Genomic DNA, 14,942 nt, shown 5'->3' on the forward strand with positions numbered 1-14,942 from the left:
AATAAATAATTTCATTGCACAGCTTTAAAGACCTCAGGAACCAGGTCAAAAGGAAAAATCTGATTAGCAGCAGAATTTGTTCATGTTTGGTTGCAGGCTGGTGCCAGCCTGGGTGGGGGTGGGTTGTTTTACTGTGCACTTTAGAAGCGGTTACCTCACAGTACCAGAGATACCTGTCGAAGAGAGTTTTGCATCCATTAGATCTGTACACCACAAACAACATCTTGCCCAGAAGTCTGATTTGCAGATGAAAGGAGAAGGTAACAGTCTGCTTTTGACCCAACCTAAGCTGTTCTTGGGAAATATTTTTAGGGAATGGAAAATTTGTTACCACAAGGGAGCTTTTCAGGTAAATGTGGAAAATTTATAAGATACTAAAAAAGTGTGAATGTCACAAACCTTCCTGGAATCTCAGGAAAAAATGTGCCCAGAATGAAAGATGGCAGCTACTGGAAAAAGCTGTGTTGACTACTGGCAGAGTCCAGAAAGGTCACTGTAGGGAAAAAAGGTCATCTTTCATTAAAAAAATGGAAAGGTAGCCCAGGTATGAAGAACATGGACTCTGCAAAAGTATGCAAACAGAATCAGGCAAGACGAGAATTTTAAGGCACACCTTGCAAGGACCTCCATGACCCAGTGTTTTTCATATGATGACGACAACACACAAAATCCACTACGTGCTAGGCCATGTCCTAACATTTGAATGTATAACACATTTACAGAAAGAAAACCTAACCATCAAGATGAGACCTTGTAGGACTCTTAATAAGAGGCCCAAAAGGTACACTAGGGGCAAAAAGGACATTACAGACAAATTGTTTTTTCTAAGAAAAAGTCTCATTCCAGATTGCTCCTATAATGGATAAACTGGTTAATTCTCCAGATATTCTAATCAAGGTTATCAGAAAACATGTAGATACATTTCTGGAGTTATAAAGCACCTACCCAAGAATTCTGAGAGTATTTGGGATGACCGAACATGTCTGCTGAATATGTGGCCTTTATAAGAAAAGCTACAGAGACAAGCTGTGGTGATAAAGACCAGGAAATCTTACCTCTCTGAACCCATCAAGCTGGAGGAGTCTTTATTGTCTCCCCCTAATCTTGTAGAACAGCATTTCGTGTACGATGACTGGTTCTAACACCATACTCTAGACAAAGATGAGAAGGGGGTCTAGAAGTCAAGTGATAATATTAAAAAGAATGTGAAGGACTTGGGAGTTTTCTTCAGAAGACCGAAAGGCTGTGGAAGGAGGGATTAGAGCAGAACTAAGACTACTGAGAAGGAGGGATTTTTTAACATCAGTGCAATCCCAAAGTGGAATGAGTTGTCTGGAAACATGCCTACACAGAAGCTGAATGACAACCTGTTAGAAGTGTTAAGGGAGTTCTGCAATGGGTAGAAGATTGATTATATCGTTGGGCTGTTTCCAACTCTAAAGATTCTATTATTTCACTCTGTATTAGCATTTTTGGAGGAAGAGACAGTAGGTATAAAGGTGACCTTAGTATAATTAAAAATCACTGTGAAGGGCTTCCCTGGTGGCACAGTGTTTAGGTAGTCCGCCTGCCAATGCAGGGGACATAGGTTCGAGCCCTGGTCCGGGAGGATCCCACATGCCACGGAGCAACTAAGCCCATGAGCCACAACCACTGAGCCTGCGCTCTAGAGCCCACGAGCCACAACTACTGAGCCCACGCGCCTAGAGCCGGTGCACCGCAACAAGAGAAGCCACCGCAATGAGAAGCCTGCGCACGGCAACAAAGAGTAGCCCCCGCTCGCCACAACTAGAGGGAGCCTGCGCACAGCAATGAAGACCCAACACAGCCAAAAATAATAAAACTTAAAAAAAAAAATCACTGTGAAGAAAAAAATCCACATTGAATTGAAAAACTAAAATTTGGGGGGGATGAGGGTATAGAAATTTGCCTAGTTATTTGCACATATCAGATGTTAAATATTTATTGACTCAATGGAATACTTTTAAAAATAAGGTTCCCCAGGGACTGCTGTGAGGGCCAGGTATATTTAACATCTTTTGTGAAAAAGCTGGAAGAGAGTCTACTGTGAAAAGTACAAGTCTGGGGAGATACTCTGCTGGAAAGAAGCTGGAGGTAAAGAGCCAAGGTGTAGAAGCCAGACTACTGGAAGATCTTTCAAGTCCAAGAGCAGTCACATGGGTAGACAAGGAAATGGTGGTCATGTGGGAAAGTACAAGATCATGAATTTTAGGGGACATAATTCACAAAATCAAGAGGTCTGAACATTCAAACTCAAAGTGAGCATCCACTGTGTGGATGTGGGCCAAAATGGCCAAGTAAATCAAATGTTAGGTATCATCAAGAAGGGTTCAGAAACCTTAGAACTAGACAAATAATGTAGAGGATGCTAGCTAAAATAATCAGGGGCCAGGGCAGAAAGAGACACTGCTGTAAACAGAATAAAAGGACAAACTGAAAGGGGCTATTGCCAAAGTCTAGATCCTTGAAAAGCACAGCCACAGGCCTCTCACCACAGACCAAAAGCTAGGGTATAGATGTACTTCTTAGAAATACAAAGAAAAGTTTAGGATGACAAATTACTATAAACACATTAGCCTGAGAAAAGAGGTACTAGCACTGAAAACACACACACACACACACACACACACACACACACACACACACACTCCTATAAGGTTGGATATGTTCATTACTCCACGGTTTACTGATAAAAAGTTGATTAAAAGAAGGTAGTCTGTAGAAGGCAGCCACACCCTCCCAAAACATGTCCCTAGAAACTGGCTGGCCTCCCTTCTGCCCAGTCGTGAGTTGCTCTCCATCCTTCTAAGATGTAGAATGGCTGTCAGCTGGCTGATTGGTGCTGACACAAAGCCGGATCACATAACTTCAGATATGGTACCTTTTTTTTGGCCACACCACATGCACAGCTTCCAGGATCTTAGTTCTCCGACCAGGGATCGAACCCATGTCCTTGGCAGTGAAAGCTCGTAGTCCTAACCACTGGACCTCCAGGGAATTCCCCAGATATGGCTTTTTTTTTTTTTTTCCTCTTTGAACTACACATGGAAAGTAAAACCAGGTATTTTTTTCTTTCTTTTTTTTTCGGTAGGTGAGTGGAGATAAAGGTGGGACAGGGCAACGTGCAGGGAAAAGAAAATACTGGTGTTGATAGGTCATGGGATTGCAATCAGTCAGCTGAGTGTAACATGTAAGAGGAAAATTAAAATGTTCAAAGGAATGAGGCACTGAAAGGGTTGAAATGAGATTCTTCTTTGGTTCCCAGGGTTCCATCCCTGGGTTCCCCAAGGTTAAGTTCCAAAGCTATTCCTTTTGGCTCTCTGTGACACACAAGGAACCTCAAAGATTTAGACTCTGGTACCAGCTGTGCACGAAGAGTGGTTAGGAAATAGTTCACATTTGAGGTGTAAAATTAATTAAATCCAAATCTCTAGACTCAAGGGCAAGACCTGTCTACAAAAGCCCCTTCCTCCAGATGAAATCAGCTGCTGGGCTTCAGTCTAGGCTGTCCCCAGACTAGCTCAGAATACAACTGAGTCCTCTCCTCTCTCGTCCTCCCTTTAACAAGGTTGTTGACAAATGCAGGCCTCAGAGGAACGGCTTGGCCTCAGTGGGAGATGCCCAGAGACTGCAGCAGGTGAAAGGTGGCCCCCAAGGCCCAGCCTGTCTCTATGTTGTTCACTTTCTTTGTGAGCTGTTGGGAAGGAGAAAAAGAAGTCTTAATATTTTCATTCAATTTTCAACTCTAGCAAGCACAACAAGCAGAGAATATCTGCAAAGATCATCCACATGGCCAGACCAAGGCAGAACTGGGAGTAGCCAGTCTCTGGAGGCTTCTCCCAACCCTCTCTGTAGGTTCCCATCCTGCCACTGCCCATTGCCCCTACACCTGCCAATCTGATCCTTGAATCTCTGGGCCCAGGAAGTGGTCTCAACCCAGGACTTCTAGAGAGGACCTTTCAGACAGACAGGCTTCTGAACTCTCTCCCTAATCCTAAACTAAACATAACAGGAGTCAGCAATAGATTCAGGGGTAGGAAAGAACATACTAAGCTTCTCAATTCATACTTTGTAAGCAAGTGCATCTTCTTAAGCACTAGTTAATGACAAACCAAGGCATTTAACGCATTCCAGGCCAGGTTGTACCTCAATTAGTTCAGTGACCTTGGGCAGAAGTTTAGACTCGATTTCGTCAACTACATAACAAGTGGATTAGATTAGTCAACATATCAAATTGTTTTCTACAGAATCCTAGGGGTTCCTTGACAGTGCTTCAAAGGAGAAAGGGAGGCAAAACGGTGAAGGAGTTCCAGGTCCCCGACCTCTGATTCAACCAGATAGCTTCATTTTTATCAGTTTTACTGGAATTCTCCATAAGCTACTGTCGAATAAAGATGCCACCCCCATACCCATACTCAGCAAACTGGTTTTAGTGTTTCCTTCTAGTACTAACTTCTTATGACACAATACCTGTGTTAACCTGATGAAATTTAGTCTATAGTCGCTGTGCCAAAAACTGAGAAGAATGGCATGTGAGTCATTATCTTGAGATTTAGTCTGTGACCCCTGAGTCAAACTGGGAGTGCCCCCCCCTGCCCCCCAAATGTTCTTCCTCTGTCCTTAGGACCGACAGTGTAGGGATACAGATGCCAATGTGAAGTGATCTCTGGGACAGAGGACTGTTCACCCCTGATACAAATTCTGCTGCCATTTAAAGACTAAAAGGATGCAGACATGGAAACGGCAGAAAATTGTCCCTAAATGATTTGGGTATTGCTGATGCTTAAGTAGAGGCAGTTGTTAACTTGGTGTGTATTAAGGGCTCAGGATGACCTCTCTTATCCACAAATCTAGCTCCAACTGGTGTGAAATACCTATACTAACAATTAAACCAATATTAATAACTTCTTATGTGTCAGGCACTGTGCTTTGTCTCCATTTTTATAACAGCCCTAAGCAATAGGTACTCTAAGGATCCCTGTGTTTTGAGTGAGGAACCTAAAAGTTAGAGGGGAAGTAAATCATCTAAGGTCACAGAGCTAGTAAGCTTGCAGAATCAGAACTTGAAACCAGATCTGATGGACAAGAGAGCCCATGCTTTAAACACTACACTATACTGACTCTACTGGCAAGTAACTCTTTAAATGCCAATATTCTCAGCAGGTATAACAACACATTAGATCCAAATACCTTTGTACAAATGAATTTATGAAATCTGTATAACACAAGAAATGGGGTAATATAAACTCATCTGGAAATGAGGAAACAGAAAGGGGAAGTGACACAAGAGAAGGAAGGAGCTTCATAAACAAAGTACAATCTCTACTTCCTTGACCCCGAAAGTTCAAAGTTGCCCTGTGCCACAACTATATTTTTGTCACATTTCCTCCAATAGACTATGCTATTTGAGGACAAAGATTACATCTTAATCATCTCTGTAACTATAATGTGCAATTATTCAACTATGGTATGGAAGATAAAAAAATATTATATATGGGATGGATGAAACTCATAAGATGTGTTTACAATAAATAAGTTACTACAGATAAAGTTAGGAAGACAGAGAGGGACCCGAGACTCAAGAGGCACTAAATGTATGAGGCACACACAAAATACATACGACATACTACACAAGGCATTCAATACTCACGAGGTCTTAAATAAGCCACTCACTGGTGATGCTCTTTGGCAGAGGTCCCTCATGTCCTCTGCCAAACAGAACCATCAAACCATCTAATGGGCTAATGAGTGAGCTAATGCTACTGGCCAGTGCACGTGCCTCTGTGCCCCTCCAAACAGAGCAAGTTTGTGTGATGGCCCCGGCACCTTCTGTCCTTGTGCCCCCTTGATCAAACTTCAGCTACAGTACCTGTAACCACACTATCATCGGCAGAGAGAGGCAGGACATATGAACCCAGGATTCAGGAAGTACAACACCTCCAACTTGTATGTACCCTATCCTGTGTGTTCACCTATCCCATTTCTTTCCCCTTGCTTTTCACCCTGACTTTTGTGGGATTTCTTTGTTTCTTTTTTTGCTTTTGGACACTCCACGCAGCATGTGGGATCTTAGTTCCCTGACCAGGGATCAAACCCATGCCCCCTGCAGTGGAAGTACAGATTCTTAACCACTGGACTGCCATGGAAGTCCCTCACCCTGACTTTTGAAGTTGATTTAATAAACCATGTAACTTGGGCCTCTTAACCTGGGCTGCAAGCCTTTTGGCTCTGTGACCTCTGGGATAGCTTGCCTAGTAATATACAGTTGACCATTGAACAACATGGGGGTTATAGGTGCCGACCCCCGTGCAGTCAAAAATCTACATATAACTTTATAGCTGGCCCTCCATATCCATGGATTCAACCAACCACAGATTGTGTAGTACTGTAGCATTTATTATTGAAAAGAATCCATGTATAAGTGGACCCAGTTCAAACCTGTTATTCAAGGGTCAATGATACTTAGAAGCTGCCATTGTATCAAGGCAATTTCCCACATTCATGGTGCCTTGCACAGTGCCTTGTCCATAGCCTGAATAAAATTAGCTCAAAACTCCACCTATGGCCACTCTGATTACTAAACAAGTTTTTAAAAAATATTTATTTATTTGGTTGCACCAGGTCTTAGTTGTGGCAGGCGGGCTCCTTAGTTGCAGCTCCTTAGTTGTGGCATGTGAACTCTTAGCAGGCAGGCTCCTTAGTTGCAGCTCACGGGCTCCTTAGTTGCGGCATGTGAACTCTTGGCTGCAGCATGCATGTGGGATCTAGTTCCCTGACCAGGGATCAAACTTAGGCCCCCTGCACTGGGAACGTGGAGTCTTAACCACTGCGCCACCAGGGAAGTCCCCTAAACAAGTTTTTAACTTTCTTTCTAACTCCCAAATAAAAGGACTGTTATGTGATGCCGGTGTCCTCTCTCTTACCTGTAAGACGGTGCTGCCTGCAAAGCCAAAGCCATCCTTCAGCAAGGCTGTGATGTAACTGAGATCCATGCACAGGAAAGGACTGCCTGAGGTGAAGTTTTCCAGGTTATCACATACTGGAGGTGACAGAAAGAGAAAAGTGGAATTCAAGTTTGCAGCCAACTGAGAGGTGTATGATTTTCTCTAAATACAGACTGAGAATAAGCAAAGCAGAATCCTCCATTCTCCTTCTCCCAGATGCCTGGGAGTCTTGGAGGCTAGAACTGTACACTGACAGCCTCTGCAAGACCCCAGCTCCATCAAGAACCAGCACGTTTCTGATGTGACATCTAATCAACTCAAAGGTACATGGGTCCTAGTTTATTTGCTATGACATATATTCTATGACTTATTGTTGGGGCTTAATTCAACTAAGGCCCTTATATATTAAGACAGGGAAATACCAGTTAACCCTACTTCAGGGCCACTGGCTAAGAGCAATTATTTGCTTTTTTTTTTTTTTTTTAATTTATTTATTTTTGGCTGTGTTGGTTCTTCGTTGCTGCGTGCGGGCTTTCCATAGTTGCAGTGAGCGGGGGCTACTCTCCATTGCAGTGCGTGGGCTTCTCATTGAGGTGGCCTCTCTTGTTGCACAGCATGGGCTCTAGGTGCCCGGGCTTCAGTAGCTGTGGCACACGGGCTCAGTAGTTGTGGCTCGCGGGCTCTAGAGCGCAGGCTAAGTAGTTGTGGCGCACGGGCTTAGTTGCTCCACGGCATGCGGGATCTTCCCGGACTAGGGCTCGAACCTGTGTGCCCTGCATTGGCAGGCAGATTCTTAAACACTGCGCCACCAGGGAAGCCCCATTTGCATTTTTGATGAACTCTTTCAAGGAAGCCTCTGTGGCTATTTTCCATATATTCTGGTGCTCAGTGTTTCATTACCACTGATAAAACTTTTTCAATTTTTTTTTAAAGAAAGGAATAAAGAAATGTGGAAAGAAGAAAAGGTTTTCACCGTTTCTCCAAAGTCTCTTGTATTCTTATATTTTTCTTTGCCACGTAATGCTTTTAACTCCTGGTAAAGACAGGAAACCAACCTTCTGAGAGGCTTTCTGCTGGCCAAAGCACATTAGGTCACTTTAAGGTCACTGGGGGTGGCAGCCTCACGGGCTCACATTCAATGGTTTCCACTGACACTTACCTTCCCTTGCTTTCCTTTCAAAATCTTCAACTTTTAAAACACCCCCCTTTTCATAATCTGAAATGAAACAGAACAGTAGTTGATGTCAAAAAACCTTCCAGGAAACATAAGGAAATTTATCCTAGGAAATTATCCTATTTATAATAATGAAAAACCAAAAATAAAATTTCCAACATTAAGGAATGGGATAAGCAAACATGACATATCCCTACAATATAATCTATACAGTTTATTTTATTTACTTATAATCTATTTTGTTTTATATATATATATATATATATATATATTTTTTTTTTTTTTTTTTTTTGTGGTACGCAGGCCTCTCACGTTGTGGCCTCTCCCGTTGCGGAGCACAGGCTCCGGACATGCAGGCTCAGCAGCCATGGCTCACCGGCCCAGCTGCTCCACGGCATGTGGGATCTTCCCGGACCAGGGCACGAACCCGTGTCCCCTGCATCGGCAGGCGGACTCTCAACCACTGCGCCACCAGGGAAGCCCTGTTATGTATATTTAACTATAGCTAAAAAATAGGCCCATTAAAAAGGGGCCATTAAACACGTCAGAAAATAAGAAATTAATTCATATCTCAGGCCATGACAGATCACATATATACATTCTCACAGCTAAACAAAATGTGTTACTATTATAAGGAAAAATGTTATAAAGGGGAAAGAGGAAATTTTTGGGGGTGAATATGTTCATTGACTTGAATTTGGTGATGGTTTCATGGGTGTATACATATGTCAAAACTTACCAAATTGTACACTTCAAATATGTGTATTTTATATCAATTATACCTCCATAAAAATACTTAAAGAAAAAAAAGACTTCATGTGTATTTGTTTAGGCCATCTTCTAGCCCCAAAAGATTCGAAATCATATTCACTCTTCCACTTGGGTGACTTGGGAGAAAAGTACGGTGACCACCTCAACAAGGCATTGCAAATACTCCTTTTGTCCCTTTCCCTTCCCCACCACAGCCCTGCCCAGTTTCCCCACTGCACTGACACCTGGAGTGAACTTACCAATCATGTCTGTGTCAACAGCTCGGTCATAATAGTATGAGAAAGCGTAGAAGGAGCTTCTCTGGACCTCATCTGGCTGATGAAGTTTTCCTTGGACCACCCTCAGCACTTCAGCATAGCAGGGCTCAAAGCCCACCTCCCCTGATGGGGCAAAAGGTGCACAGGGGCAAGGTGAGAAAGTGAAAGGCAAGCTGCTGAAGCCAGTGGAACAGCAGGAGGATCAAGGCGAGCTGAGGCTCAGGACAAAGGGCTTACAGACAAAGACGAACAAACTTTTGCAGCCTCATCCCTCTGGAGAACCAGTGCCTACTTCTCCACAGCAGGTCCCCTCCCTAACCTGTGTTCACCAAAAAAGCCACAGCCGACCTCGAGCTGCCCCTTAGCATTATGTTTCATGGCATTTATGAGAAGTATGCAGAGGCTCACCTGCTTCCTTCATGGGAAAAATCAAGTTTTTTCCTCGAGTTTAAGGTCTATGCCTTTTATAATACCTAAGATCAATTATTCTTCTTATCGTCTCAATTCTATAACTGAAACAGCTAAACATTAATTGGATCTGAAACAGTTTCACCCTGCTGAGGGCAGAGACCCTCAATACATTAGACCCAGGGTAAGAAGAGGTTTCTAATGGATCCACAACACCTGGGCAGGGAAAGAGCTGAACACAGAGTGACAGCTGCCTTGTTCACTGTCACTTCACACTACTCCTTGGAGGCACACCAGCATCTATTTGGAACTAGTTCCTGCAAAAGACAAGCTTCTCCTAGCTCTGGAAAAAGTTTCCCATGGGACTTTTGCAGACTTCTACTGTAAAAGTAATTCCAACCAGTGAAAAAATATCACCTGCCTTCTTGGTTGCCACCATACTGGTATTTCACACCCCCAAAGATCCACTCTGCTTCCAACCATCTTGGTAGACAGGCACTTCGGAAAGTGTGTCCATCAATTCCTGAAAGAAACCAGACCACAAAGAGGCAAGGGTGTGAGAGAGAAAGAGAGAGGAAGGAAAGCAAGAAGTCAGTAAGGTTGAAAGGAATTATCAAGGTGGCTGGGCCTTAAAATCATATGAAATTAGTTCCACGACTGCATACTACGATGGGAATTCTTAACTCAGGGTTCACAGATGGGCTTTGTGGGGTTGGTGAACCCCCTGAAACTACAGGCAAACTTTCATGCTTATGTCCATTTGGCAGAGGGGTTGATGGCTTTCATCACACCTGAAATCTAAAACCTACAATGGAATAAGTTCCCTCCTTTCTAAAAAAGGGAAAAAATACTGTTCTACTTTTCTCATTGATTGTTGTGAGGCTTAAATAAAATACACTTGAAAATGTAAACTCTGAGATGCTATATACTCATCACAATAATAGCTTACTGTGAACCACACACCATAAAAATTAAAATAAATGCAAAATCTCTTTTAAGGTGAGGAAACGGGCACAAAAAGTTTAGCTAACTGGCCCGAAATTACAAGACTGGGACTGACCCTAGTTCTGCCTGACCCCAAAAGCTGAGCTCTTTACCTCTCTACTGCCTATGAAGAAAGGAATGGAGTTGTTCAGTTATTCCACCTTGTAAGTGGACTGCTGCTACCTGCACCTCCCACGTAAAACTAAGGGCTTGAGCTCCTGCCAGGTTTAACCCTTGAGTCTTGAATTTCTGCGTACACTTCAGCCCCCTGGCCACAAACCGTTCCCCCCTAAACCAAGAGACTTCATGCTAGAAATGGCTAATAATAGATACCAAAACATCTGACCTCATAAAGTAGAAAAGGAATTTGCCATTATGATGTCTATTATACAACGTAGGCCTCTTACTTCAGCATAACCCTTTCTGCCATAGAATCACTGCGAAGGTAGGGAAAAGGCAAGCTGAGTACTGGTGTCGCTCTCACCATACCCCAAACAGCACACCCAGACGAACCTTCTGTCTCCAGCGCTCCCAGAGTTGTTAGTCTTGCAGCTTTCAATCCAAATCCCAAGTAACTGTAAAATACAGGATTGACTCATTTCATGTGACCCTGAATTCTCTAGCCTAAAGCTCCCTCTTCCAAAAGTAACACGGTTTCTCTGTCTCACTCTGGAGGGAAGAAAACCTTGTTCTCTGTGCTCTATTCATCTCGTGTGGACAACAAGCAGTAGTTCTTGCACAGTTCAGATCAAGGCCTTGCAGGAAGAACTTCCCACAGCTATGCTTTAAAGGCCAGAGGCAGTGACACTTCCTAGGGTCCCACCCTGGGAACCATCCCCAGAAGAGATCTCATTATCTTAGCTCCCAGCCCAACTGTGATCAAATTCTAGGCTGGATTTTGAACATCTGAAGGTCAGCTTAAAAGCAGGTGACACAGAGCTTTGGCTGAACCTTCTCTGAGTGTCCTCTCTCTGGAGAAAACTTGACTCATATTACTTTTACTCTTGTATTACTTATCTTTTACTCTTTTACATTATTTTTTTAAAATCTTACATTACTTTTTACTTTATTACTATTATGTTTTTGAGGACAAGAATGGAGAAACCTCTTGGGCTTTGGTAAGTAGCTTAGGTTTCAGTTAATAGGCCTTCAGGGACTGGCAAAGACTTTGTAAGGCTGGTCAGATGCAATAATAGATGTGAAAATGTTTTGAAAAGTTAGGAGAATCATACAATGTGAAATATTATTCCTCCACGTCCCCCTCTTCACCTATGTGTATAGAGCTTATAAGTGCTGTTAAACATCTCAAAGGAAGTGAGGTAGCCTCTAGGGGTTTGTTCCAGGGTTTTCTGCAAAACAGAAAAAGCAAAAAGACTATTCAGGATCCCCAATTACCTGAAGATGTTATCACCACCATCCCTATCCCTCCCCCCCCAAAAAAAAGAGATGAAGGAGAAGATTAAACAACTAATCTCACAAGGCTTGAGGAATCACAGGGACTGAACAGTGAGGGGAAGTTCGGTCAGTCATTAATTGACTTAACTCAGCCTGTTCGTGGTGGAGCTGCTGTCTGAAATGGGGCACCACTTCCTTAGCACCATGATATGCCTGCCAAGTGGGCTGGTAACCATACCTTCATATGTATCTGACTCACCTCAAACTGCGGCAGGAACGTGATTTGGGTGGAGGCACCCCCCAGGTCCAGAGTCCCCACAGTCTCCTGGCTGTGGCCATGCAGCTGACCTGTGAATGAGAGCCAGCTCTGAACATCTTCTGTTTCCTGGACAGCCCAACACTCCTCTGTCTGCAATTTCTCTCCTGCTCTTGTCATATATTGGAGGAATTCTGTAAATACTCCACTGCTTCCCAGCCCCAAAGGCTGCCCACAAATGCTAACCTAGAAGGACTCTTGCTGCAGCTGAGGCCTTGAAGGCAGGTAATAGACACTAACTTCCTGTCTTTCCTCCCCACCCTCCTTTTTATTAAACAAAAGAAAGGACCTGGAGTGAACTTAGAAAAAAGTGAACAAAGAAAAAAAAGGTATTTTTGCTCCCTGACCATCTGTGAAACCCAGTTAAGGTCTTCGATAAACTTGAGAATATATTACCTGTCAGAAAATTCACAGTAACCCAAGCTAATATGCCTAAAAAAGGAGAGAAAGACAAAGATTATATCCAGAGCATTTTTTACCCCCGTTCCCTAGCCCCATCTTTGCTCTTTTTCTCTCTAAATTTCATGTCTAAAGCATACATTTCCCTCTCCCCATCTTTCCATTTCCTGCTATCCCCTTCCTCCTTGCTTATTTGTTCTCCTTACTATTCTCCTTACTTAGTTCCTTTTTTCTTCAGCACCCCCATCCCTGTTCCCAGTTCCTTTAATCAGATCTTTTATTAACCCTGGCCCTCTCCCCCTAGAACATACATCAATACCTCTCTCACCTTCATAGGATCCATCCATGATGCTAACACTGTCATCTGGTACCAGGAAAGGTGACTTCCTGAAGATCTCTTTTACCTAGAAAAAAAAGAAAGAAATCTGGATTCCCTAAGGCAATAGATTTCCGCATTTTGACTGTATCCTATAATGCTTAGAAAACTACACTCTTCATTTTCCCTAGATAAAATTTTAGCAGAACTCACTCCTTTTCCCCAAGAAATTAGAGAAGGAACTAGGCAAGAAATTATTGGTTTCTTGTAAAAAACAAAAACTACCTCAAAGAGCAGAGCCTGGGCTTTCTTTTCTGGCAGTAAGCGCAGTCCCGCTGTTGCCCTCAGGACCACTGGCGTTCTCTTCCAGTGACTTCGAGGGATTGAGTCTTTGGCCACCTCTAGGAGTTCTTGAACAGTCTCAGCACCCTTCAAAAGAGATGATTCACGTATCCAGTGAACAGTTCATTTAGTGGAGCTTGTCTATTCCCTTAGCGTGCTCTGGGAGAGTACCAGGAATGAGGTGGCAGAGGGCTCCAACCCTTCTCTGCTCCATAGAGCAGAAACCTAAAGAAGCGGGCTTCCTTGAAGAAGGAGAAGCCATTTCATTTTGATTAAGTTATAATAAAAATGATTCTTGGGCTTCCCCGGTGGCGCAGTGGTTGAGAATCCGCCTGCCGATGCAGGGGACACGGGTTCGTGCCCCGGTCCGGGAAGATCCCACATGCCGTGGAGCGACTGGGCCCGTGAGCCATGGCCGCTGAGCCTGCACGTCCGGAGCCTGTGCTCCGCAACAGGAGAGGCCACAACAGTGAGAGGCCAGCGTACCGCAAAAAAAAAAAAAAAAAAAAAAAAAGATTCTTTTACAGTGTGGTCATTTTAATTGTTATTTTATCTCAAATAAAAATTAGCTTCACAGGGGAGTTCCCTGGTGGTCTAGTGGTTAGGGTTCGGTGCTCTTACTGCTGTGGCCCAGTTTCAATCCCCTGTTGAGGAACTGAGATTTCATAAGCAGTGTGGCACAGCCAAAAAAAAAAAGCAAAGAAAAGAAAAATGGTATCTAATATTAAAGAATTTCATATTCATTCACTAATAACATATTTTAAAAAATTAGCTTCAGGCCAGAAAGTTGGTATGGTGAAGGAAACAAGGCTTGGAGTTAGAAGACTTGCTCGCTAGCCCTGGGGCCTAACATAGGTCACTTGGTGCTCCTGGGGCTTGGTCTCCTTAGCTGTGAGACGGAGATACCATCATACAAAACTGTTGTATGCGTTAGATGTGGCAGACTGCGTGGAGCTGCCACAAAAATGCCAGCTGCAGCTGTTATTATGCTACCCCTTTTATGACTTCTACAAGGACAGAACACATCAGGTTCAGTTTTGCATTACCAGCACCTACCTGCATGGCACACAGCAGATGTTCAAATTATGATATGTTAAAAACCATTATTTTAAAGCCATTGTTTCTCTGAGTAAACATCTGTTCTGACAACACGCTGCCTCTTAATCATTATAATTATTAGCAACCACAACACAATTTTACTCTCCAAATGTCAAATCAGTTTCTAATAATGTGGTTGCTTTCAACAGCTCCTAATTTTCTAGCACATTTGCCATTTCATAACAGCAAGCTAAGAAAATAAACATCCTCTCGGTTGTTCAAGTTCAAGCCATTTTTAACATCAGGTGTTCCTTTAGTTAATGGTTACACTTGTGACACTGAACAACACCTTTATATATGCTACCAAAGTTCAACATTCTGCCTTATTCTATTTTATATCATTGTGGCCTCTGACATGGGGTGCTGTATGTTGTGAGAGCTCAAATGTGAAATACAGTTATGACAGAACTGTACATTCATCTTCTATTACTGAAAATTTTTGTTGTCGTGGGTTTTGCCCAATTTCTAGAATATAAGCATGGTTCTGTGCTGTATAAGGGCACTCTGAAGTGGAGTT

General features: G+C 43.1%; 1 protein-coding gene across 8 annotated transcripts in view; it reads right to left on the reverse strand.

Moving 5' to 3' along the window:
* Positions 1 to 69: 69 nt before the first annotated feature.
* ENTPD5 (ectonucleoside triphosphate diphosphohydrolase 5 (inactive)) overlaps positions 70 to 14,942 on the reverse strand; it is a 36,216-nt gene continuing 21,343 nt past the window's right edge. For 7 of the 8 annotated variants that reach the window (XM_029238458.1, XM_029238454.1, XM_029238455.1 and 4 more), the window contains 11 exons: positions 13,271 to 13,414; positions 12,998 to 13,073; positions 12,667 to 12,702; positions 12,214 to 12,302; positions 11,829 to 11,908; positions 11,073 to 11,134; positions 9,997 to 10,098; positions 9,150 to 9,290; positions 8,125 to 8,181; positions 6,945 to 7,060; positions 3,035 to 3,715 (listed from right to left, as the gene is read on the reverse strand). In XM_029238458.1, the coding sequence (XP_029094291.1) occupies positions 3,629 to 3,715; positions 6,945 to 7,060; positions 8,125 to 8,181; positions 9,150 to 9,290; positions 9,997 to 10,098; positions 11,073 to 11,134; positions 11,829 to 11,908; positions 12,214 to 12,302; positions 12,667 to 12,702; positions 12,998 to 13,073; positions 13,271 to 13,414 (990 nt within the window). In that variant the 3' untranslated portion in view covers positions 3,035 to 3,628. Of the gene's footprint in view, positions 174 to 399; positions 494 to 1,055; positions 1,152 to 3,034; positions 3,716 to 6,944; positions 7,061 to 8,124; positions 8,182 to 9,149; positions 9,291 to 9,996; positions 10,099 to 11,072; positions 11,135 to 11,828; positions 11,909 to 12,213; positions 12,303 to 12,666; positions 12,703 to 12,997; positions 13,074 to 13,270; positions 13,415 to 14,942 lie in introns of those variants that run through there. The other variant, XR_003795965.1, reaches the window with a different exon arrangement.

Source organism: Monodon monoceros, unplaced genomic scaffold (assembly GCF_005190385.1).
Source record: "Monodon monoceros isolate NGI ecotype Baffin Bay Population unplaced genomic scaffold, NGI_Narwhal_1 Super_Scaffold_21, whole genome shotgun sequence".
Classification (NCBI taxonomy): Eukaryota; Metazoa; Chordata; class Mammalia; order Artiodactyla; family Monodontidae; genus Monodon; species Monodon monoceros.